Consider the following 25780-nt stretch of genomic DNA (forward strand, 5'->3'; position numbering starts at 1 on the left):
GCTAGGAAAACCCCCCCGGAGCTTTTTCCGTGCCCACTCTGTCCAGCAAAGTGTATCACGTAAGTAGCGGCTCGCGTCTGCGTGTGTTTGCACAGCACCAGCCCCACATGAGGGAAGCCAAGGGTGATTACTTTTTAATTAAATTGTAGGTAGAGATAATCTAGCACAGAGGCTGAGCTGTCAAGCAAGACACGTACATTTGGAAGTGGAATTAGTGTATCTGGCCCTAGGCAAGGAGAGCTCAAATGTGGTTAATTCCCTAGGAGCCAATCAACAGGCCCAAATGATAAAATCCCAGTATGCAGGTTCTCTAAAGGTAGAATTCTGATAGTCTTAAGAATAGTCTAAAAATAAAAAACTCTGCATAAAATAAATGATAGAGCCTAGCTTTATTAGAAATGGTTTCTTTATAAAATGTCGTATTAGCTGTGGTTAGCTGAGAATACAGTGATGTTTCAGGGATGCCATTAGGGTTCTGTGTGTTGCTGGTGAGGAAAGCCATGGCCTGCAGAGCTGCCTCTCTTCTCTCCCTCTTTGTCTGCAGCTGGGAGAAAAGAAGCAACATCACAATTGGCTACTACTGCTGCTTCAAATAAATGGCATTTCTTGTTGATGTAGAAGTCATCCATTTATTCATCTTCCTGGAGGAACAGGCCTTCTGTCTGCTGGACCTGATGGGTTTTTTTCAGTGTTTTAAAGGCTTCCACAATGCTTAAAACCTTCACTAGCAGCTCTGTAGGCCAGATACACTGAAGGACCATGCTGTCTTGAGGGACCAGGGAGTCCAGTCAGCCCCTTCTAGTGGGAAATGCAGTCTCTCTTGTGATGAAACTGGCGGTAAAAATAGGCTCATTTACCAAAGAAAATAACCCCCTCAGTGTGCAGTACTGGGTGGTACAGGGGCAGACACTCAGGATTTGGGCTTTGTTTTGCCATTGCAGTAAGAAGTGGCACTCCTGACTGCTTAAGAATCACGGAGAAGTCAAATCTCGTCGCTGGCAGTGTCGCCTTCTGTAGCAGAACTGTTATGGCTTAGGTCATGGAAGCAGGGCTGGGATTTCAGAACCCAAATGCCTAAGGTGTTACTGTTTTCCACTCGGAATTTGACTAGAAGGGATGGGACAGTGATGGTCTTTGTCCTTGATAGAGCCATTGGAAGGCCATCACTGTCAAGGGATGTAGGGTCTTCAGCAATCAATCCCATTACATCTGGGAAGAGAGGCCAGTGTGCAGAGCAGCCCTGTGGATCATATATTTCTGTCAGGATTTAATCCTTTGTATAAAGGAGTCAGGGATGCTGATAGCAACATGGCTTTGGGCATGCAAGCATGCTCTCTGAGGAGATTCCGAAAGCAATGACTGGCAGAAGAAATCCATAAAATGCATAAATAAATTGCTGTCAAAATAGTCTGCTGGTGGAGACTTACCACAGTCTGTGAAATCTGCAAAGCAGTGCCGAAAGGAGATACACCAGCGGTAACTAGTCAGACTTAATACGTACTTTTAGTCTCAAAGAACACGTCTTCAGGTTGTTAGTAGGTGAACAGCTATTGGGAGAGAAAAATGAGATCAAAATAAACCCTAATTTGGATAACCAGCTTCCCTATAAATGCAAATGATTAGGTGCTAAATGAGTCAGGCCAGTCAGGACAGGTTACAATCAGCAGTCTGTTTTTCACATGAACATAAATTTTGGCTGTGAAGCTGTTAGGATTAAAAGATGCTTTTTGTGATGTATCCATGACTTCTGTCTTCTCTTGTCAAATACTGTTTTCTAGTGTTGCATAGCTGCTGTATGTACAAGGCCATGTGAGATCCAGGGAACATACGTGCTGTTTTCACAACCCTAAATTGTACAACTGTTTACTAAATGCTAGAAATCTTCAAAGCAAAGAGTTGATGAATAGGGCGGTAGCCTTGACATGCTGGGCCAGTATCTTAAATCACACTACAAGTACTCTGTTTGAAGTCTTGAACTGTTCGTATGTTTCCACCAGGCCCTAAGTTTCCAGGCTGTGAAGACCAAAAGTTGCTTCTTCAACTCAGAATCTGTTGCTTGCATATAAAGCTGGAAAATACTTTGTTTAGTTAGAGCTGACAAAGGCTTAAGCAAATGAATTGCCTTGGTCTCAACAAGGAATGAAAATGGGATTAAATGTTATAGCACAGATGCAAAGATGCAGTACTGGGTTAGAAATGACTTTATTTTTGACCATTTCCAAATGTTTTGGGAGGAAGCAATGCCTAAACAGCTTTGTTTCCAGTCACAAGGAAAGGAGAAAAATCTAACAGGGAGTTTCTGGGCTTCTACTGATGGTTAGTGCTGGGAGGAAAGAGCTGACTGAGGTAAGACTGCACAGCCTGTACAAGAGGCAGAAGCTCAGTCTGTGTTTCCTTAGCTCTCTGTCGGTGAGCCAGCCCATGTCTGAAAGCATTAGCACAGCACAAGACCTTAAGGCATGATGTATGGCTGGGGTGCTCCCATATAGCACCAGGCTCTTGTAGATCCAGCCCCCAAAATGGGCAACAGAGCCACACAGCCAGTGCCATGGCAGTGCCCTATGGGAGTGCCAGCCATGATTAGTCTCTCAAACACCTCTTCCCATTAAAGAAACTGGCTCAGAGCAGCCGCCTTGGAGAGTAGCCCCTGTCCATTTGGAAGGGTATGTCCTTAAAGGAAAACCTTCACGGCCATTTTTCTTGCTCTTTGTTTTTGTGTTCCTGAATTGTGTAGAGCTGTCAGAAGCGTGAAAGAAATCTATCTACTGGCTGTACTGTCAAAGATCTCGTGGTTCCTTTCTACCAGTATAACTTCTGGGAAGTTTATGAAAACTTAAAAAAAGAAACTGTGAAGCTCCTGTTTGGATGGCATTGTCAGGAGACTTCAGTGGAAGAGTTGCATATGGTTGGTTGTCAAGCCCAGGTGCTAACATAAAACCATCTCAGTGCAATCTTGTAGGTGGTGGTGACAACAGGCTTGGTGTAGCTCCTGGTGAAGGTGCCTGGTGAAATTGGTCATTCCCTATTGCCACCTGCTTTCTGAAACCTCTTAAGAATGAGCAGGAAATGCTACCAGGCTCCTCTCAGATGTGTCTTTGGACCCTTCCCTTTAGCTTGCTGTGGGGCTCACCCTTGAGGGAAGGAATAATAATGATGTCCAAAAAGTCTCCCTCATAGGGTTTGCTGGCAGTGAGGTTTTCTCCAGGTCTCTATCCAGGTTCATGTCTTTTTTATTGCTGTGACTTTGTGAAAGTAGCACCTCCTTTAGACAAACTCTGTGGATATAAAAGATGGCTGTTGACCTCCCCTTTCCTTCTGCATGACTGACCTGTATCACCTGTGCCCCCAGAGGATGGGAAGGGTACCCTTCATCTATAAGGAAAGTTCCATAGCATCTCTCTAATGTGGTTTCCCTCCTGTAATGCCCCTGCTGGTGTTCAGTTATCATTTGTCTCAATATGCTCTTTGGCAGAACTCCCCCTGAAACACCAAGAGCTATGCCTGAGTGAGGATTACTGCACTTGGCCCAGGCTTCCTATGCTAGCAAAGAAAATCCCTCTTCCTTTGACAGAATATGGTGATTTCATAGAGTAAATCTGAATGCAGAGCATATGGTTTGCACCTCATTAATCAATGGAGAAAAAGCACCTGTCATCTGAGGTTCGTTTCACAGTATGAGGGCTGACAAATAATAAATAATAATAATGTGTTCATGCTGAGGGCTCTAATCCCACCATTTATTCTCCACTAGCAGATACCTTCTTCCTTTCACTTTTCTGCTGGCACATTTTTATTTGAAAAACAACAGGGGAGCTACTTGAGATGCTTTTTAAACTCTTTTTCCTCTTATCTTGCATGTGTTTGAAATATAATGTACATTCTGTATTTTTTCCAAGCTACATGTTTGTTGACTGTTAAGTGGAGTTGCAGTCTTTTAAAATCAACTTAAGAAAAAGAAATAGGAATAGTTGGTTAAGAATTTGATGCTCTGGCATTTGACTCTGTTTTCTACATGCAAATACCAGTAAGTTGGTATCTGGGACTAAAAAGATAGGACCATTTGTCAGGAATTCCTCTTGGGTCCTTAAGAAAACACAGGCATAATTTATCAGAAGATAAATTAATTACTTCTGTAAGCATCAGTCAAACTGTTCAAGATTTTAGGCAGCTTTCCCTTTCCCAGGTTACATAGAAGACGGTTGCTGGAGAAGTCAAAGGTGAGTTAGCATTCACCGTTTAACTGGTAAATGTGAACCGTGACTTCACAGCAAATCTCCTTGAAAACTGTGCAGAACCAAATGTTTCGCCTGAGACAGAATTTGGCTGGTCAAGTGATACCTCAATGTTGATTTTCATTATATCAGAGAGAGTTTTGTTATCTGAGAAGCAGCATTTCCTAAAACAGAGTAAAAGGAAAAAAACCAAAAAAAGTCCCTCACATCTCCCCAACCCCCTAAAAGTTTTAGTGGATTTGAATCTGGAAATTTTTCTTCAAAGGCAAACAAAAGGATGTATTTTATACTTTGGACTGTACTAAACCATAATACCACTGCAGTATGAACTAGTGAAATGCTGCACCAGGTGAGGGTTCTGATGGGCTGCCAGTGAGAGCTGCCCTCTTGCTGGTTGGCCTAAACAAATCCCAGGACAGACAATTTGGGTGTATCAGAGGAGAGTGCAAAGAGTAGAAGGCCTCTAAATTAAATCCCTGAAGTGACAAAAACTGTAAGCAGTCCTTCCAAGAGGAGATCTTCTGGAATAAAAAGAGCCGTCTGGACTCTTTCTAGTCCTGGTCTTGGAAGCTGTTGCCCATGAGAATGCTGTTGAGCTTGCACAATGTTGCTATCTGTGTTCGAGGCACACCCATTGAGATGGCTGCTGTAGTCCAGCATTGCACAGACCAGAGCAGCCATTGCAGTGAACGGAAAAGGAGTGTGTTAAATTAGAGACCTAATGGAAGACTAGATTCTGATCTACTAATAGAATAGCAAAGCTTTAAGAAAACCCAACAGGATGCTTTTAAAATTCAGTGGATTGCCTGATAATATCTGGTACTAGTGAAACCTTAGAGTTGAGGAGAACGTGAATCTCCTCTTAACAAATGAGCCTCGCTGACAGATATTCAAAAGTGCCCCTTTCCTCCATTCATAGAAAGTCTCCGAGTACAAAGGTCCTTCCTTCTTTGAGGGTGAGTGGGTTGTGCCCAGAAAGCCCCAAAGAAACATGCTCCTTCCTTGGGCTGCTGCAGGACAGCAGAACAATGAGGGCCTTGTTCCCAGGGCAGGCTCATAGGTGTGGTTTTAAAACTGGAGTTGGGGGAAAGTTCAAACTTCTGGAAAGTTCCCTAGTAACTGACAGATGGAAACTTTCATTGGTTTTGGATGGGGTCTAGAAACAGTGGAAATGTAGAGCTGCTTAGGGAGTGTGGATGGGACTCAAGCATTCACAGCATTTTGTTTCCACAAGGCACAGTCAGGTGCTTAAACAGCTTGAAGTTCAATTTTAATTGTAAAGTGAAAAGAAAAACGTAATCCGAACTCATCTTGCTGTGTAGAGATCTACAGGAAAAGTCTTAAAGGAACTGCCAAGTGTTGAGCTTCAGCTGGGAAGCTTGGGGGTCACAGCCTTTCCCATGGCGTACACACAAAACCTTCGTTGCTGGTGGTTTGGGATGGATGAAGGACATGAAGACATAACGATACCCCTGGTATTCTTAATCACAGATCATCTTAGCCTGAAATTTCTTGCTGTATTAAGATGTTTTCTACTGGTGTGAGAGTGGTGAACAGGTTTTTTTGACTGAATTTTGCATTGGCATTGTGGAGTGATTGGGCTGCTTGGCTGTCCACTGGCCTGTGCTAGCACTGGGAATAAGCAGGTGATGGGAAGATGACATCTGGGGCTGACCTGTGTGGTCAGTGCTGGATTTGCAGTAGTTATGGCAGTTGAAGACTCCACTACGCTGGATGATCTTATGGATAAGTAAATACAGCAAAGCCATCTCGATGCAAATCAGGTAATGGGACATGGGCTTCAGTCTTCTAGGGCTTAAGCTTGCGGTCTTTGACCAAATTGACTTATCCATGGAGAATTTAACCAAAAAGCTAACAGGATGCTGGCCGTTCACATGGAACAAACCCACTGGAGGTGTTTGTTTAAGTGTGAATCTACCCTTTCTAAAATGAAAGCCTGTTTTGTACATCGTATTTCCTTTGCAATGATCCAGTATGGACATACTTTTTTCCAAAAGACTGTTTGCACTTTATGAATGTATTCTGTGAACTGTCAGCTAGAGGCAGGAAAAACAAACCTGTGCCCCTGTAGCAGGATGTATATTGGCATGAAATCACTCAGGGAAAATAAAATGGGATGCTGGGAGGATTGGTCATGTAATCAAATCAAAGTTCCTGGTGTCCTGCAATCACTCCATGAGGGAGATGTGACTGGAGCAATGTGACTGTATTTCTATTTGAATCCCCTCCACTTACTGGCAACGATTTCCTGTTGTGCTTGTGACTCAGGGCATCAAAAAATCTCCTGTCCTTTACTACAGATTTCCATTCTGAATTTTCTCTGGGGCCACATCTGCAAGTGTGTCTGCTGTTTCACCGTGTTGGCCCATTAGCTTTTTGTGACTGTTCTACCAGCATTGTGGTGTTCTGGAGATGCTATCAGAAATGTCACTTGCCTTTCTGTACTTCAGAAGAAATCAGACACGTGGTTATTTTCATCTGAGTAGTTTCTAGGGAGACCACAGGATTGTGCTAGCTAGCAGGATTAACAAAACAGAGACATCCAGAATGTGTGTGTTTGCTCTGTGCAAAATATGAGTGACTGGCCGAGAGAATAGAGAGTTTCACAGTGTCATTTATCAGATGCCACTTGGAAACTTGTTAAAAAAAAAAATCCTGAGGGGAGTTAAGAGGAAGATGTGAGAAAAATCCAGTTGTGGGCTAGACATTCCCACCTTTCTCCAGAGAAAGTGCTGCTATCAAGCAGACTACAGAGGAGACGAGCCAAAATGCAAATCTCTACTTCTCTGTTAAGTCTTTAAGGAAGCTCTGCCACTATGGGAGTACTAAGGGAGTGTGTTCAAATCAATCTGTAGCTTATTAGGTTAACTAAGAGGGTATTGGTGACTGTGTACACTGACCTGGCCTGGGGAGGGGAGCAGAGGGACGGAGCTGGCAGCAGACACCCTTTCTGTGCCCATGGGCAATGTAGTGTGCAGCTCTAAGCGTCAGAAGCTCAGCACAGAAATCAAGATGGTTGCAGTCTCAATCACATAACTTCCGTGATACCTAAACTCTTCCTGAAAGTGGTCTGTGCTCTTGAGCTCCACTCAGTGACTGATTTCTTTTTTCTTCCTTTGCTTTTTCAGATGGGTATGCATTTTCTCAAGAAGAACACGGCGTTGTTTCCCAGTCACAAGTTGTTCGATCCTACGATACAACCAAAAGGAGAACAGAAATAGAATAAATTATTCCTTACTTGATGGGTGGTGGGAATAATGGGATTTGGATCAATGCATCCACTGTTAACACATTCTTGACTAGATTTGGCAGCAGCAGCCAAAACACCAGAGAGAGAACTCATTTCTGTGGCCTTAGCCAACAAGTTTCTGTATTCTCCCTGCAAACCTTGAGTACATATTGTGGGGGGAAATCATTGTTTGACTTCAGTCGCAAAGCTCTGCCTAAAGTTTTGTCTATGTTGTTATGAAGCATTTGACTGTGCTATGTGAGGTGTGAAATGAAAAACAATGTTTTACCACTATTTAAAACATCGGTATAAGGTTGTTCTGGGGGAAAAGTAGAAAATTTATGTTCTATGAGAAATCAGCCTTTGCTTAATTGGAGTGAGGTGCTGAGATTTCCCGTTCTGTTACACACAGACCAAGTGCACATCACTGCATGCAGACTTTACTCTCTTCTTGTATACACTGTTTACTAATTTGGCTGAAATTCTTAACAGACCATTTGGCATAAAATTTTTGATTGCAACACAGTTTGTAGCTAAAAATGCTTATTTGCCTTCTTATGATAGAATAACACAAGATGGCAGTCAATTACTTAGAATATTTCTTGCCCTCTTACAGGATTTATTAGGGTTCTATCTTAGCTTTCTGAAACCCACCTAATAGCTTACTCACAAAGCCAGGATGTGGAAGTCAGAGCTTGGCAGGGCAGCTGTCTTGAGTGCATGGCATTGTACACAAAGATGAACTCAACTAGGTGCCTCCTCATAACGCTTCATGATGTATTTGGATGTGCACTTCAAATGTAGCCTGGGACTTCCCTCCATGACCCCATGCCCAGTTTAATAGTAGAACAAAACAGTGAGAATTTTAATTTAAAGGTACTGTCTTGTCAGATATGTTGATAAGATGTGCATCTGCATAGGAGGCTGATAGTGTAACCCTCGAGAAGCCTTCCCCTGGCCAGGTAAGAGAGGTTTGCAAAGGAGGGCAGGAAGGGATTACACACGTGTATGCACACACATGGACACACACAGAGCTGGCCTTTGTGAAATGAAGACCTGCTGTTTGTTTGTTCAGCCAAACCAGTCCCTCTTCTAGATCTGATCCATCAACAGGCTTCCTGAAACACTCAGACCCATGAGCCCTGGAAGGAATGCTGGCTCCATGGCCTTGCTGTGCCACTGGGACAGGCGTGCTGCTGCATAGATTGGAATTCTAAAGAAAAAAAAAAAAGGGCAAAAACTGGGGCATAAGTTAAAGCTGAAAGAGCTCTTAGAAAGCTTATGCTGTCCTCCAGACAAGTTCTGTTAATTTTAGTCGCCAAACCACGTTTCTGAATAGTATAAAGTAAATACTGCTGTGTTTAAGCCAGGCTTTGTGGTTAATGTATATACTACATCTGTGTATTTAAAAAGCTGGCGTTGTTTTTTGCCCTATTGACCATCATCCAGAATTTTTTATTGATTTAAATATATCCGAAAGCAATTTGAATATGAATGTTTATGTTTAGCAAAGGAAAGGAAAGCTTCAGCCTGGCCTACTGGTTTAATTTTCCTTGAGGGTTGTGGGTAAATGCCAACGCTCAAGTGCTGTAATTCAATTTCCAGTGCCACCTCAGAGGCTCGGAGTCCCCTTCCATTTTAGAAGAGACAAATTTTGCTCCTGCAGCATCAGTCAGGGTTGGTCTTGGATTAGGCTGATGGCACAGAGGGAAAAGTCATCACCTTCTTTCTGCAGTGCTAATGAGACAATTATGCAATAAGGAAAACATGCAAATAATTTTGCCATAGGCCATAGGCAAAGTGTGGATGTACGTATTTTCTGGGAGATGAATTTTGGTTAAAGGCACAAGTACTAGTGCAGAGAATAAATAAGGGGGAAGTAAACCTGATCCCAGGAGTTTTTAAATCTTAATACTGATATAACTTGTTAAACACTTCCTTTTATTTAGAAACCAAATCTATTTAGGAAATGTGTGGTGTAAGCCTCTCTTCAGAACCGCTAATTGTTTCTTCCTTTTGTAAAAACACAAGGAAAATTAACTTCCCACCAAGGCAAAATGAGATCAGCTTAGTCTTTCTACTCTAAGCTGCACACCAAACATTGGCATGTAAACAATTTGGAGGCTTTTCATGAGGCTGCACAAAAAAACTTTTAAAGCCTTTGGATAATGAAGAAGGGCAAGTAAATGTGTTAAGCAGAGAATAGAAGGAGTTTTTTCTGGAGTCCTGGAGTTTTTTCTGTTCTTAACTTAGTGAAAAAAAATTTTACAGAACATAATGAAAGATGCTGGGGAGGAGCAGCTGTCATCTGATGTGATTTATTTTATTAGCGCAGACTATGGGCTGTATCGTTTTGACCTCCCTGTAAATTGAGGTCAGTGTGTGTCACAAACAAAAACTCTCCCTAGAGTGAATGGTGGCTTAGACTGAGGTACGTGTGTTGGTTGTCAGCTCAATGGGAATTGCACATGGGATTTGTCACAGGGCTATACAGTATGTGACACTGGGGCTAGTGGGTCAGACTTTATCATCACTGTATGGCCTTAATCTCTAGCTGAGTTAATTCTGTAGAACCCACCCAGGTCAAGACCTGGCATTCTTCCTGTTCTTTGGAGTCATTACAGGAATTAATGTATTGTTATATGCTGTAGACTGGATGTTGGAGTTGCTTGTCTTGATGAGCAATGATGAGGTGTGTTTGAGTGCTGTGTTAGCAGAAGGAGAATGACAGCTGCTCTGCATCAACAGAATTCCTTGTTCATTAGGGCAAATGCATGGAGCAGTAACAGCAGCCTTTGAAAGTGCTGTGTGAAAATGTTATCAACTAGACAGGGTATCGGAGCAGAAGGAATGGGGGATTTCTGCCTGACTGTCCAGACTTAACTACCAAGGTTTGATCAGAAGAGGGTTTGCTGAGCAGCTCTCTGCACTGACCAAAGGGAGAGGGGTTTGGATATTCAGATGGAAGTGGTGATTTTCCTGAATTAGATTTGGCTCTGGTTGCTACTTTTTATAACAGCATAATCACAGCTTGCATAGAAGCTGCTGTTCCTTTAATGATTGCCTAGTAGCAATTTAAAGCTGGCGAGCGGGAGCCTGAGCTGCTCTGAGCACTGCTGAGAAGGCTGTTGACATTTTCTTTTCCTTGACAGGGCTTCAGGTCTTGCTTTAGGGAGCTAGAATGGGAAGTCAGTAATAACTTGTCAAGGAGAAATGGCGAATAACCAATAAAAGTATCTGGGTCAAACTAAGCTGCTAATGTATCTAAAAATGTGTGTAGAGTTAACATGAACTGTATGGGCTGTAAATTAAGATAACAGTCAAGCCTCGCTAATCTGCAGTTCACTAGACTGCACACCCCTTAGTGCATGCCAAAACTGTGCAGTCTCTTCCCCTGCCTCAGCCAGAAGCTCATAGCAGATGCTGCAGGGAAGTCTTCTGTTAGCAAGATTACATTATTTTTACAGCATGTACTGGAGTGTGTTTGCTAGGAGAGAGTCGTAATAATAAAGTCATAAATAAAGCAGAGAAAGCTTTATTTATGTGAATATGTGAAACGTGGGGACATGGTCAGAGGCCACACAGGGCTTGGCCCTCTATCGACAACCCAAGAGCACAAGAGGTGCACAGTCCTTTCACTATCCCTGTCCAGCAGGCTTAGTTTGCCCTTTTGGGCTAACTCACTAAATCTTCTGTTTTCACATTACCTCCAGTCATCACTGAAGACTAGTAATACTCTATTTACATTCTCCCTTGAATAAATAATGGTTTTATAAATAATGACTTAATTTAATCTTTAAATGCTCTGAGGAGTGCACTTCTCACAGCTCAGGTTTGAAGAAGCAGAGCAGGCCTTGAGTGGGTGCTCAGCCCTGAGAAGCACCTTGGGTTTCTCAGATTTCTCATTAGTGTTAAGCACTGAGGATATTTTACCTTAATTTTGAAACATCACACAGTATCAATGCCTTAAACTTCAATCAGGTTGCAGGAGTGCTCTTTGTGTCCTGTTGAGTCTAACAAGAAATGGTGTTGGTATGAAGCCCCTGAGGGGCTGGAGAGGACAATTTGGCTGTGTCTGTGCTATACCGGGTGTATCTGGGTAGCATTTTGCTTCTAAAATGGGGCACAGACCATGCATGTTCCTCAGCCTCCAGACAGCTGGACCCCTTCTGTCTTGTCAGGAAGGATTCTTGTACTCACCTCTTCCCAGTATCCTGTAGACACCCAAGAGAGCCTTCACTACCTGTCAGGATCTGTGACTGGAGCTGTGTGTCCGGAGAAGGCCACAGGATAGGTCAGTACAATAGGTGACGACAAAATAAATCCATATGGGTACCTTTTCCATATGTAGCAGTAAGATTAATGGAGGCTTTGAGCTTTGTTGGCAAATGAAAACCAGAAAGTGCCCTGCACTGCTTGGCCACACAAGTGAATCCCAAAGGTGATCGCTTCTTGATGACCTGCAGGAAACCTAGACAGCCTGACTGAGTTTGTCTGGCCAGGAATGTGCTCTTGGATGGGATGTCTGAAGAGGTGAAGGGACTGGGAAGCAAAATAGATTGGCCAAGACCACTGCTGCTGTTAGCGGTTAGTGAGGGGAGGGATTCCTCAGGCATCCCTGAGGAGCTGTGATGAAGCTGATTTCTTTGGTTCCTTCCTGTGGCTCTGGGAAGGGAGGAGAGCTCACTTGAGAATTTGTGAAGCACTGTTACCTCCTGAAGCTGAGTTTCTCTGTTACCAAGCTGAATCCTGGGCTTGGAGAAGGGGAATGAGTCCCTGCCAGAAGTGCCCCCTGCTTAGTGTACTTTGGCTCTAGCAGGTTGTTTCGTGGATTATGAAGATTGCTAAATGGTTTACTGGCTCCTGTTTGCCTCATGGACCTACCAGAACTAAGTACTGGAATTATTTCAGTTCTGACTGACAGTCCATCATGGAGAGTTAGTGGGACTTCTGCTTAGCTGTTGCTCCTGGGCAGGTTCCTGTCCCTCAGGTCAGTGCAAGGGGCTTGTTAATCTGGGGACCTGGATCTCTTTGTTATGGTGTCTGAAGCCCAGGAGTTGTTTCCTTTGGGTTCATGGCTTGCTTGTTTGTGGTGTGGACAGAAGGTAAAGTAGCTGAGTACTGGTGTTTATCCAAAGCCTTCCTTTGTGTATGAAGAAGGTGAGACGAGTTCTCCTGAAGTCTGCCACAAGGGTTTCATTCTCCCTTAGCATCTAAAGAGAAACAGAAGTTGGTAAATGACAAATTCTGTGTGGGCAGTCCCAGCTCTGGGCAGTCACTCAGAAGTCTAATGATGAAGAAAAGTGTTAATATATTGCCAAACTGTCACTGTGCATAGCTGGAAGGTCAGCACCCTTGTAATTATGGAGCAGTGAAGCCAAGGGAAAAAGCCAACATTAACAGAAAGACATGATTGTTTTATATTCTAACTACCTTACTGGGTGGTTTTCCTGCGGAGATGTTCCAGATGTTGTCTTGGCATAAATTAATCAATTTCAAAACATCTGCAGGGTTTCTTAGAAAACATGGAGTTTACCAGACAGTGCATATGCTTTCCTCTGCCCTTCTGGTTGGTATGTTGATTCAGGAAGGGAATGAGGGTACTTGCTGTTCTTACTGTCAAGATTCATAGACTGGAAAGTTGCTCAAAGTTGTTGCTCAACTCTTTTTTTTTTTTTTTTAAAAAAAGGGCTCCAGTTATAAAGCAATGAGGCAGCCAAGCCCTCTGGGACTGTGTACATGTGTGTGCTGGAAGAGTTGTCTGACTTGAAAACCTCCCCCTGTCCCTCCTCCTGCCCCCAAAGTGCAGCCCATTGCACTGGGAGGTCAAATATTCAGCATCTTGAGTGACAGGATCTTTAAAAGCATCTTTTTCATCAGCAAGCCAAGCCACTTGTCTGTCATATCTGTCCTCAAATTGCTTAAATATTGTTTCAGATGGGGACATTTCAATCTGGATATGCAGAGGAGTGATGCTGTGGGGGGATGTTTAATTGGCTCCCAGCAGAGCAGCAGTGGTGTGTGGGTTTTTTCCTCTAGAAGTGTTACCATTTTCAGGTCCTATTAATGTCCTCTGGTAGTTTAAATACAGCATCACATTACAGTGGAGTTTGTTTCCCTCCCAGACTGAATACAAATGAAGGTCATTTACTTGTATTTTTAGAAGGTTCAGAAAACTTAGACAATTTGTAGCTTTGAACAGCATTGTTGACTGTTGTATGTCTGCACAAAAATATTTCCAATAAACCTTTTATTAAAGCAATCCAGTGGACCGAGGCTTGTTTGTTTTATCCCCCCACAAGCTTTGCAGCAAGAGTTCAGTGTTAAATACATTTGAGATTTACTCTGCAAAGCTGTTGAATGGATTATTTTTATTTTTTCATGGCCTTTTGGGTGTGTTTTAAGGGCCTGCTTGTTAGAACAAGGCTTGAGGTCCTTTAATAGGTCTCAAATCAGGCCACAAATGGAAGGCTAGTATGGCAAAATGAGAATGGTACTGATGAGCTGACAGCAGGTACTGGTATTTGAATAGTGTCTCCAGGGGGAAAACTATCTTTTTATATAAGCTAGATGGAGAGAGATTCTGCTACAAATGATTTCACCAGGGCTTCACCAAAATGAAGCTTGGAAATCTTTTGTCCCAATTAAGTCACGTAGACACAGCAGGGGGAAATTAAGCCCTAAAAAACCTCCCTTGCCTCATTACTTGCAGCTAAATTTGCAAGAGGCTTTTTTAACACTGGGCCTTCAAGCTCTTGAGTCTGAGGGGGAGCATGGTCTGATGGTGCAGCGAGATGTGAGGTGAGGCAAGACCATGGACAATGCTTTCCTCCTGAGCACAGGGACAGGCTCTCTCCTGCTTCTGCCTGCTCAGGAACATCCCATCTCTCTGCTGATGGTGCCCAGCTGACATTGCCAAGCTTGCTCATGTTGCCAGAGCTGCAGAAGTAACTCTGGAGCTCCCTGGACTCAAGCAAGAGTGGCAGCAGGAAGCACCACACGAAGGCTCTGGTGTCCCCAGCTGCTTCCATTCACGCTGGGGGATGCTTGCTGTGATCCTCTCTGCTACAATCTATTCTTCCTGATGCTGGACCTGCTTGGAACACTGGAGAGCCTCAGCAGCTCAGCTGGGTGAGCCTCAGCTGTAGGACCTCGGGGCACAGCCAACTCAAGGCACAGCATCCTCCCTCCTGAACAAAGCCATCGTGCATACACTGACTCAGGAATGGGACTCAAGTTATGGCTGAAGTTAAATTTGCAGAAAAGGTCGCCCTTACTTGATTTTTGGTGACCATGGGAAACATGCACTGTAAGATGCCTATAGAAAATGGAAGGGTATGAGCTTTAACAAAGAGATCCCTTTGTCCAAATATTAATAGATGCTGGAATTAAACAGATTTTATCAGGAACAAAATGCATATTTATATATAGTTTGGCTAAAAATTTTTCCCCCTTGGGGTGCTATAACTTGAGGAATAGGTTTTTTCCTAATAGATTGCCAACAGAACCAGTTTTTAAAGCATAGAGAGACTTTTTTACAACAAATTATTTCTGGATTTTTTTTTCAAATTATGGAACAAAAAGAAGGTGTAAGCCAAATCTCCCTTCTTCCCTTTAAAAGTCATTGCTTGAGCACATTTCAAAACATTTTTATCCCAAAAGCCAGACCAGTATCTGCTTTTCCTTTGCAGGGAAATAAGAAGAGAGTGATGAACTTGTGTATCCCTGTTTTGCTGCAGTAAATGCCTGCTCCTTCCTTAGGCCTCCATAGCTGCAGCCTGGCCTGCTAGCGTGCAGCAGGAGCTGTGCTGTATGTAAAAGCTTCTCACACATCTGGGCAATCAATTATGCCAAAATAAAATTGATGGTAAACCTAAATAAGCCTTATTCAGTTGGTGGTGGGAAGGTTGGATGTTCAGCCAACTGCTTCCTGCACTGTCGTCTCTTGTACAGCGCACTAAAAGGGAAATGATTCTCAGAATTGTTGAACATAATGGATTGCTGCTTAAACCCCTTATTAGATATATTAGTTGACTAATCACCTCAGAGACTTTTCCTCTAACAGTCTGACAGGCAAGGCTGTGAGAGAGCCTAGTGCTCATGTCCCAGAGCCAAATATTTGCCGGAGCAGCTGCTAAGTCTGTTGATGGCAGTCTTTGGTGCCTCATACCAGAACAAAGAAGAATCAAAGTCCCTAAACCTGTAGATTAATGCTTAAGTCTGAAATGGGAGCATTAAAAAATAAAAGTGTAACTGAGAAAGGTCCGGCTGAGGAATGTTAAGCAAGAAGATTTCAGAAACATAATCCCTTTTAGTGAGTGCTGCTGTGGCAGTACGCAGTCACCAGCCCTCCCTCCAGCACAGCCCTGTGCCTCTTTGAGTACCCTCAGCATTTGGGGTGCAGCAAGTCCTCAGGAACTTGGAAGGAACAGTGAGTTTCCTCCTCAGCAGAAATACAGGACTGCAGGGAAACAAGGCTTTAAAAATCACTGAAAGACACTGCTGGTTTTTGGCTGTCCATGCTTAGCAAGGAGCTCTAGGGCAGATGGGGAGTGGGCTTGTACCAGGCAAGGGAATGGTGAACAGTGCTGGTGAGCCCTTGCTGCAGTGGCCATACCCAGCCAGGATGTTCACCATGAGGAAGGTTGATGGGAGGGAGCTCATGTTGCATTTTTCTTGCCATGACTCTCTAAGGACAGTGGGGTGATGGTCAAGGAGGTGGTCCTGGGTCCCCTCTGTATTTCCCTTGCTATTTGGTGCTGCCTGTGAGGGTGTCATGTCAGAGTGGTGGGGGCACTGAGCTTCCTGGGTCACACAAAGCAGCCCTCAAGTGAAGAAGCTTCAAGCTTTCAGGGTACATTGGCATTTAAATCCTGCAGTGCAGAGTCTGGGAGCCTCAGCTCTCACAGCCAGCTTGTCTGATGGCTCAGCTGGCACTGACCTACAGCCTCATCAAAAATGTTCAGCACAGCTGTCACAGTAAACCAAGACTGCTTTGTTGGTCCTGTGGAGCTGCTGGTACTTGCTGGGATCCAGTAGGGGCAGCAGGAGCACCCCCCAGTCCCTCAAGAGAAAAAGACTGGAAGAAAGGGACTGTGGGCTGGGTTTGTATATTGTGCTGGTTTTGTAACTGTGCTGGTCCATCCCACTCCTTCCTTTCTCCACACTGTGGAAGGAACTGCCTGCAAGCTCACTAATATAGGCCTCAGTCCACAGAAAACCACAGTGTGATCCTAGTGCCAGCTCATTTGGGTGTGCCATGTATCAGAGCTTGAGCTGCCTACCGCTCTCGTACCTGTTAACTAAATCCTGTGGAATGACTGTATGTATTTGCCCATCCACAGTGAAGGTGGCACCTCAGCTTTGAAACTGAGAGCCTGTTTGCACAGTAGATCTACAGCAGTTGCTTTTGATTTGCAGGAATGTAAATTGAGAATCATTTTTTTCACCCATGATGAGACATTGACAATCATGTATAGACTGTCTGATTGTGTTAAGTCAATAGGATTCTGTCTCTCAAGAGCAAATATTGAGGGAATTAGTGGCTGCATAAGCCAATATTTACCATTTGGGTACTAAATCATAGCAGAGACTGCACAACACACTGACATCCTCATTTTGTCCTGCGACAGGTCAGACCTGTCCCAGTGCCAGCGTCTGCAGCACCATCAAGTTCTGGGAAGTTTGTGGCCCTGCTAAGCTGGGCTCTGCACCCAGCAGCATCAAACACACTGCCAGGTTGTCCCTGTCAGCTTTCAAAGCTCTTTCTAAACCTGATGGAAGGAAACCTGGCTACCCCATCCCGGGAAGTGTTCAAGGCCAGGCTGGATGGGACACTGAGCAGCCTGGGCTAGTGGGAGGTGTCCCTCCTGCAGGGGGTTAGAACTAGATGATCTTTAAGGTTCCCTCCAATCCAGCCAATTGTTTTATGATCCAGTATCTTGGAAGGGAGATAGTTTTATTTTATTGCTGCATTATTACTGTTTTCTGACATGATGCTCACTTGCTCCAATTTCATAGCACTGATGGGATCCAAAGTAGTGCCTTCCTGCTTTTTTGTTTTCAAATTAACCTAGAGAGGCAAACTAGGATGGGCCGTGGCCTGAACTGGTTCAGCATTAAACACAAGGAAGGCTTGATGGAAAGGAACTTACCTGTTGAATTAAACATTTTTTAGCTTGATGTGTCACTGCTTGCCTTGATTTTGCTGGAGGTTTTCTGAAGGATTGACAACAGCTAATAAGGGACTAGTTACTTGAAAGTAAAGGATTATCACATTTAGGAGAAAGAGGTTATTGCTATTCTTTCTTGAATGTTTGAAATACATTTTTGCTATTATAAGCCTAAAAGGTGTCTGCAACAGCCTGTGATGGCAGACAAGATTTCAAGGTTTCAGGTGAGTTTTCTTTTCTATTTCCTGATGTGTTATGGACAATGCAAATGGAAGGCAATGTGTGTCCTTGGCAAGCTGGATGTGCCCACTGGGTCTTGCCCAGCGCAGAAAGTGACTGCTTTGAGTTTTTACCTGCGTGGGTTCATCTTGTCAGAAATAACCACCGAAATTGATTAATTTTTAAAAAAAAGTCAACTAACTTTCTTTTGACAAAGACAGCAGCCAGTACAATGCTGGAGGCACTTGCAATCTGAGAGCTGTGACTCATGTTACACTCCAAAGAGGTTTGTCTCCCCTCTTCTAATGAAAATCAGGGAGTAAGAGGATACTCAGCCTCTGGCACACCTAGCAACTTTTCAGCCATGCCTAGCAGAATGTTTGCTGCCTTGCTCTCGGTGTTTGGAAGATGGCACCTTTGATGTTAAGTGGGAAGGTATTTTCCAAATGAAGCTGTGCCTCTGTTCATGAACCAGATGCCCCAGATGTTCCCATCCAGCACAGCTGCCCCCAGAAGAGGTCTGGCTCAGCAGGGACAAGCAGGAGATGGAAATGACACGAGGGCCAGGGAAAGCATTGTCAACAAGCCAGCATGGAGAAGCTGGAGAAGGTGAGAGGTGCAGGGTCACAAGCCAGGTGAAAAAGGCCTGGGGTCAGGTCAGTGTGCTGAGATTTTCCAGGTGTAAAGGACAAATTAAGCCAAGCAATTAGGACAGCATTTCTGTGGGCAAATCACAAAACCAGTAAGCGTTGGAACAGGAAAGGGGATCTCTGCAGGAGGGGGAGAAAATCCATCCCTGTGCCAGGGCTGTAGTGGCTTCCTGGGAAGCTGTGTCCGGGACTGGGTCTCCCCCAGGAGATGGGGGCACTGGCACACCCCAAGGTGCTGAGACAAGACATCACCTGTGCCAACCTCACCTCCAGGGCTTGCTACACAGGCCAGCACTATACAGTGTTTAGTGCAGAGCAGCCACACCATAGTGTTGGCTCACCTGAGGCCTTCTCACTGAAGCCCACACTGGTATTTTGTGGTACATGGTCCAGCACGATGGGCATATCCCCATTGCTGAGGCACAGGAGGCTGTTACAGCACCAGTGAACTGGTGTTATCTGATCATTCAGGCTGCACAGGAATACTGTCACAAGGATTAAATGCTCTGCTACGGGACAGGGGACACTGTGAGCCTCCAGGGTGGCATGGGCCTCATGGAACTGGCTCCACTCAGTGTAGATGGGGAAGGGGAGAAAGGATGGCACAGGCTTATGTGATTTGTTCAGTCCATTTGCAAGTGATCCTGGGCAAGAAAACATTGTAAACCCCACTGAGGACAGAGAAATATTTAAAAAGAGACCTACAGAGAAGCAGGAAATATGAGGAGGAAACAATAAACATATGGGGAATAATATTTAGTAATAACTTCAGTGGGAGGAAAAGAGTGGAAAAGCAGAAAATCTGGAGGGAGAAGAAGAGGTCCAGCAAGACCAAAAGTGAGTAAGCAGCAAATCAGATATTTTGCAAGGGCGATGCTGAGGTTAATGTGCTGAGCTGAGACCTGCTCCCTGGCTCATTCCCCTGTGGGCCACATGTGAGCACTGGCCCCGAAGAGTACCAACCTCCACTGTCCCCTAATGACCATGGCACAGCTGGTAGCAGCTGTACAGGGGCACATCAACCCCTGCTGAGGGGCTCTGTCCCCTGATGGGCCCAGCTCAGAGGTTAAGTCATTTCAGAGTGTTTCTTCACGTGTGTGCTGGGAGGGGGTCCTGTCACTGTCCATGGTGTCCTGCTGTTCCCTGCATGCCTTAGTGGTTCGGGCACGAGCTTGCCCCCAGCCACCTCAGGGCACCACTGCGCCCACAGGTCCCCTTGTGAGGACACCACCAGCATGGTGTTGTGTGCCATGGGGAAACCAGCACCAGCCCAGCCTGCGTGGGGTTTGCTGCCTTCTCCCTACCCTCACCACTGCTTGCTGTGCACACCACCTCCAGCACGGCACAAAAAGAAAACAACTGCCAAGGGCAAAGGAACTCCACACATAAAAACACAAGAAAAAGCTTTAACACAAATTGTTGGCCTCTCCTGCTGTGCAGTACTCGTCACCTCAGCACATCTGCTCCAAGCCATGGCTGACCTCCTCCTTCCCTGCCAGCTTTCTGCTTCCAGCCATGCTACCTCACCTCCCTCTAACACCAGGAAGCTGTGGCATTTTGGAATGTGCTACATACAGCCTGACTAAGGCTATGTTTTTCCCAGACTGTTCTTTCCTACTTATTTGAGTCATAAGCATGCAGATACAACAATCACCTAATTTCCTACCTGTGCCCTTTGGCTCCCCCAGCCACCCACCTGCCCACACTGCCAGCATCACCAGCAGCAGAAGGGGGCAAACACCAGGAAAGCAGAGTGGCCTTGTCCCAGACTGAGCTGTGCCCACTGGCACAACGGGGCCTTGGTTTTGGTCTCGCTTACAAGGATGGAGTTTGCTCTAGCAAGAAGGGTCCCCATGCAGAGGAGAGTGGGAACAGCACAGCCACTTACTGAGGGTTATATACTTCAAATGCTCAGCTGGTAACTGCAAATCCAACTGAAACCAAAATCCTCAGAAAATGCTATTTGCTGCAGAACATTCGGCATTCTTTGAAAGGAGGGAGCTTGATGAGCCCATGGGCTCCAGCCCATCCTGCTCCCACCACTACTCCCCAGCCACCCGTGGCCACCGAGAGGTGAGGGATCCCCATCTCAGCTGATGCTCAGATGTCATCTTGCTGCACCCCTTCCCCTCTTGCTGCACACATGCCGCAGAACATGCCTCACTTGGAGCACAGTGTTCAGCCATTCAAGTTCTTGGGTTTACTGTTATTCCTTAAAAACACAGCAAAAAGTCCAAACTCTTGGTTTTGCCAATCTGAAGAGGTGGGCTGCTCAGATGTGCTTTTATAGACACAGGAAAGCAAAGCATTAACTGGGGAAAAAAAAAAACCCCTATGACAAAGCAAACAAAACCAGTCACACCATAAAGTATTTATTAAGAAACAAAGGGGGCTTTTTTCTTCAGTTGTAAGAAACACTTTAAAGCAAGTGCTCTTTCAGAGATTTAAAAGCTGTATCAAATGGTAACATTAGTTTTACATTATTGTACATGACATTTAAAAAAACACCACATCTCACAAAATTCCTTTTATTAGAACTTGAGTTTCTCTGCCTTCAGTTGTAAATTAATTTCTACAGACTTAAATTTAACTTATTCTTTTTTTTTTAAACAAGTAAACAATATACAAAGATTCACCTGAATTTCGTAGGTCAGAGGAGGTGTCCTACCAGGGCCTGTGCAAGGCAGGCAGTGGCAGGGAGCTGACAGTTCCCAGCTGGGCATGGTCACGACCACAAGAAGAGCTGCTTGTCTGGCCATGCAGCGTTGGCCAGGGCTCACCCAGGGCCAAGCACCTCCTGCTCCTGGGGAAGCACCAGCAGCTGCCCCTGTGCCTGATGCCAGCTCAGTGTGACCACACTGCAACGTGGGCAGGTGGAAACCTGCACCCCCAGAGACCAGCGAGCACAGGGGGTCCTTCAGAAACCTGGCAGCACCCAGCTCTGAAGCACCCACTGCCCTGAAGATCCCTGAGCAGCGAGCTGTGCGGGCAAGGTAGGGCAGCATCCAACACCTCCAGCAGCCGGGCACTGCCTTCCCAAGACACCCAGCCTGGCAGGAAAGGAAGCCAGGTCTTGAAAACCAATCTTTCTGTCCAGCCCACTGACTGGGCGATCGCAGCCAGGAACAACAGATCTGGGATAAATTACCTATTCATTGCCCTGTGTCAGTGGCCAAACCATGGCTGCCTGCTGCAGACTGCCTGTGTGTGGCGTGCTTATGAGCAAACCATTGGATTTGGCAATGCGTCTGCACCTTCTGTGTCATTTAAAAACAGACATACAAAACACAGCATCACAGTTATTGCTACATATTGATACAGTATCAGACAATAAGAAACCTTTTGTCATCACTGGTCTGGTTACAGTAATTGCTTGGGGTTTGTACACGGCCTCAAGTCTTCTGTTGCACTGTTTTGGTTGAGGAGCAAATGGATAGAAATGCAGAGACTACATTTTTTAAGAGACAAAGACAGCCTTATTTTGCTGCATTTGGGGTGATATAATTAGAATGATCTGATTGTTTGTTGCCTCTTCACCCTGGAGAGCTGTTTTCCCCAAAAGAAGCAAAGCAGGATGGAACCAACAGCTCCAATGTAGTGTCCCTCCTGTCTGCATCTCACCACCTCCGTGACCCCTGTAACACAGCAAGCACCTTTGTCCTTTGGTTAGGCCTTTTTCCTTATTTTTAAATACAGCTGTGCCTTCCTAGTCCCCTGCCACACAGGTGAAGAAGAGGATGGGTTTCAAATCTCCACCAACCCATTCACATCCCAAATGGGTTCTGTGTAACACTCTCCCACTCCCATAGGGCAGGGCAGGGGACTTGGAATGGGCTTGTGGGGGACAGGATAAAGTCCATTTACCTATAGGCAGACTCCAATGAAAGCAGGCTTTGGGGCTGACACCTTCGTGGCATTCACACGGGTTTACTGTTTCATGGGAAGTGAGGTTAAATCAGGCATGTTTGGAATCACAGTCTGACCTTTCTCTGCCATGGCAGGTTCAGTTCAGATGCTGCCAGCTGTATCAAAAGCTTTGCTGAGTGTCAAGAAGAGCAAGCACCTCGTACCCTGGTTTTAGTAAAATGTTCACAAAGATAAAGTCTGTGCAAACCACTACTGGGTCCTGCTCTTGAGACAAAACCAAATCAAGAAGGGTTGCAAGTGCACTGGAAAGAAGAGCAGAATAATTCACTCTTCTAATTCCTACATAATACAAGGAAAATTGGTCTTTGCAAGACCAAGCCTCTGGTGGCATTTCAACCCAAAGCGGGTGTGTGTAAGAAGCCATGGGGCTGGTACCAGCACCCAGCACAGGGATTGCACTGTTCGGCTCTCTGTTGTGATTGTCTGTAAAGCAACAGGAAACGTCGTTACGGAGCTGGGAGCAGTGAGGTTTCTGAAGTACTGCGGTCTTGTACAGTGTAACAAAACTCTAGAATTAATTAGGCAAATACTTGTGACCATGTCATACCTGAAGGGCACTTAACGGCTCCAACATTTATCTCACGAGTACAGTGATGTGAAATACATATGCATTTCCAGCGTAATCCTTTGACGCCGTAAATCACGCGCTGGAATGAGAGCGTATCTGGCAATGTTAATTCCGAGATATCATCCTTACAGTTCCTGGCAACAAACCCCGATGGAAATAAATGGTTTATAAACACTGTCTGACATGCATGAGCCTTTCGAAATTATTTACAAGTGGTGTTCTGGGAGCTTTGTTCCAAGGAAGTGTTTCTCCTCCATTCAGTTCAGATATTAAAATCGGCTGGGTGGGCATGGGGAGGGGAAGGCATCAGCGCTACACAGTCACAGCTGGGTACATCTTCTGCTCGCTGTTGGTGTGTGGATAGGGGGACTGGATCTGCCTGTAGCCACTCTGCAGGCTGTCCAGGAAGGGGGGTACCGGGGTCAGTGGCATCGAGTCGTGCTGCACAGCATAGCCCACATACTGCGGGTGCAGGTACTGCCCCTGGTGTGGCACGATCTGCGTGGCCTGCTGGCAATTCAGCACTGAGAAGTTCGTGGGCATGTTAACGTAGACATTATTCATGGTCCCTTCTGGCAAGCAGCAGTTGGTCTGGGACCTCGTCGGTGGGGCTCTGGCCCCTGAGTTGGCACTGGAGCTGGAGCTGGCAGCTGTGCTCGACTGGCGGGAGGAGGAGCCCCGGGAGGTGCTGGTACTTGGGATCATGGGGATCGTCTCCATCAGGCGGGTGCCCGCAGGGGCTCGACTCTGCTGGGGCTCCTGCTTGGGCCGGAGGCATCTGCAGCAGCAAGCTGCCACCAGTGACCCCAAGATGATGAAGGCGACAAATACAGATCCAACGATAAGGAACGGCACGTAGATGGGCACTGCAACAGCAAGGAAACATTGTCACTGGGGGCCAAGGACAAACCTCGGCAGCTCCAGCAGAAGTTCCCCCTCACCCAAGCACAGTCCACCTCCTCTCAGAACAGGTCAGTACAAGCAGAGCACTTTATACCAGAATGATGAAAAAGGCCGCTAAACCCAATGGCTTAAATCTCCCTCCTGTTGATGGTGATCTAGTTCACATCAACCACTGCTCCACATTTCATCAAATCATGTCTCCAATATGCCCGACTAGAAGAATCAGGCAAGATACAGATGGGTTTGAACAGTGCCTTAGGGAGATACTTTGGGGCAAGATCCCTGCTGAGGGCTCAGGATCACAGGGTAGTCAAACCCTGGCGCCACATGACATCCCACTCCATCACCAGCCTGCTCTGCCTGTTGTCGGCCTGCTGGGGCAGGGTGACAGCCAGGCAGTGACCAGCCAGGCAGTAGTCACAGGGGCTCTGACACCTGGGGATGAGTGACCCCATTCTGCACTTCAGCCCTGGGTTTAGGGAGAGACCACAGAGCAGGCGATGCAGAGACAGCACCATGCTCCAAAGGGGCAGCATCGCTCCTTGGGAGTCTTAATGAAGGGACATCAGGGCAGAAGGACTGAGGGTGGACAAGGGGTGTGAGCAGAAAGTATGGATGATGCTCATTGGTGGCATCAGGAGCCACCAAGGATTGGAAGCCACCAAGCCTTGGAAGAATCTGGGCTACAGGTACAGATTTGACAGAATACACTTGAGTTGGAAAGGACCCACAGGAATCATCAAGTCCAACTCCTAAGTGAATGGCCCATACAAGGATCAAATCCACAACAGTGTTACAAGCACCATGCTCTATCCAATTGAGTGAACCCATTCTGCAGTCCCAGGGAAAAAGCTGTTTTCTCCGACTCAGTAAGAAATCTGCAAGGATATATCCAGCAATAACAAAGGGAAGGTGTCTCCCTTCAGTGCTTGTGAATGCTCCCAGCAACATGCCTGGAGATCATAATTTCCACCAAAACCTGGCAGCTCCAAGACTCAGGCAGGGCTACAGATCCCTGCTTGACCCTGTCTGACCCTAAGGCAACCACTGCTAATGACGTGCAAGTTAATCAGTACCAGCATAGGGCAATGGCTCCCAAATCTGCAAAGCAATAAATATTAATTTAAAAAATTAATTGTTCAAAAATGCATTGTTCTCAGAACTGCAAAGGCAAGATTATCTGTCTGCTCAAGACAGAATACTTTCTTGCACAGCTGATTACACGAAGCAAGTTACGATCAAAAGGCCACTTTTTTTCCATCACTTTAGCACTTTTAAACAAAAGGCTATAAAACATCATCCCCACTTCTGTGCTTGGCACTACAGCAGCTCCTGAGCAGGTGCACACACTAGCTCCACACTGTAATGTGCAAGTTTTCCAAGAGTATATCTGTCCTAATCATAACATCACTTCAGGCTACTTCTCCTGCACTCAGCATGTATGGATGGCAGCAAGGGTGCTGGGGAGCCATCAGGGCTTTTTTAAACAGCAGAAGAAAAACTTGAGTTTATCCTTGAAATTCAGTCTTGTAAAACCAGTCCTAAGTGGGGATATCTGAGCTGAAAGAACATACACAATTACAGTGGGGACCAGCCAGAGTCCTTTTGAAATATCCTGTTACTTTTTCTGATCTGCTCATATGATTTGTCTCATTTCTCCTTGCCTTTTGAATAGGGAGCTCAACCGGGGCTGAGGAACCCGTTCAAAGTGCCGGCAGAGCTGTGCCAGGCCGAGACGGCTGGCCCGGGGCTCAGGGGACTGATGCCACCTGCTCTGAAAGAGACAGGGCTGGGATTTCTAACAGTAAGGGCGGGAAAAGGCAGGCCTTCAGCTTGGGCACTTCCCCTCGGCTAAGAGC

General features: G+C 45.6%; 2 protein-coding genes across 5 annotated transcripts in view; one reads left to right on the forward strand and one right to left on the reverse strand.

Annotated features, from left to right (window-relative positions):
- The window catches only part of ATP8A2 (ATPase phospholipid transporting 8A2), a 295003-nt gene extending 281259 nt beyond the window's left edge, over window positions 1-13744 (forward strand). For all 4 annotated transcript variants that reach the window (XM_017731391.1, XM_017731389.1, XM_017731390.1 and 1 more), the window contains one exon: window positions 7382-13744. In XM_017731391.1, coding sequence (XP_017586880.1) covers window positions 7382-7479 — 98 coding nt within the window. In that variant the 3' untranslated portion in view covers window positions 7480-13744. The remainder of the gene's footprint in view (window positions 1-7381) is intronic.
- Window positions 13745-20874: 7130 nt separating this feature from the next.
- On the reverse strand, window positions 20875-23903 carry SHISA2 (shisa family member 2; the record flags this gene model as incomplete). The annotated part of the gene is made up of 1 exon (XM_017731259.1): window positions 20875-23903. A coding segment is annotated over one exon (573 nt), but the record flags the coding sequence as incomplete, so codon positions are not given.
- Window positions 23904-25780: the final 1877 nt, after the last annotated feature.

Source organism: Corvus brachyrhynchos, unplaced genomic scaffold, assembly GCF_000691975.1.
Source record: "Corvus brachyrhynchos isolate BGI_N302 unplaced genomic scaffold, ASM69197v1 scaffold103, whole genome shotgun sequence".
NCBI classification, from domain to species: Eukaryota; Metazoa; Chordata; class Aves; order Passeriformes; family Corvidae; genus Corvus; species Corvus brachyrhynchos.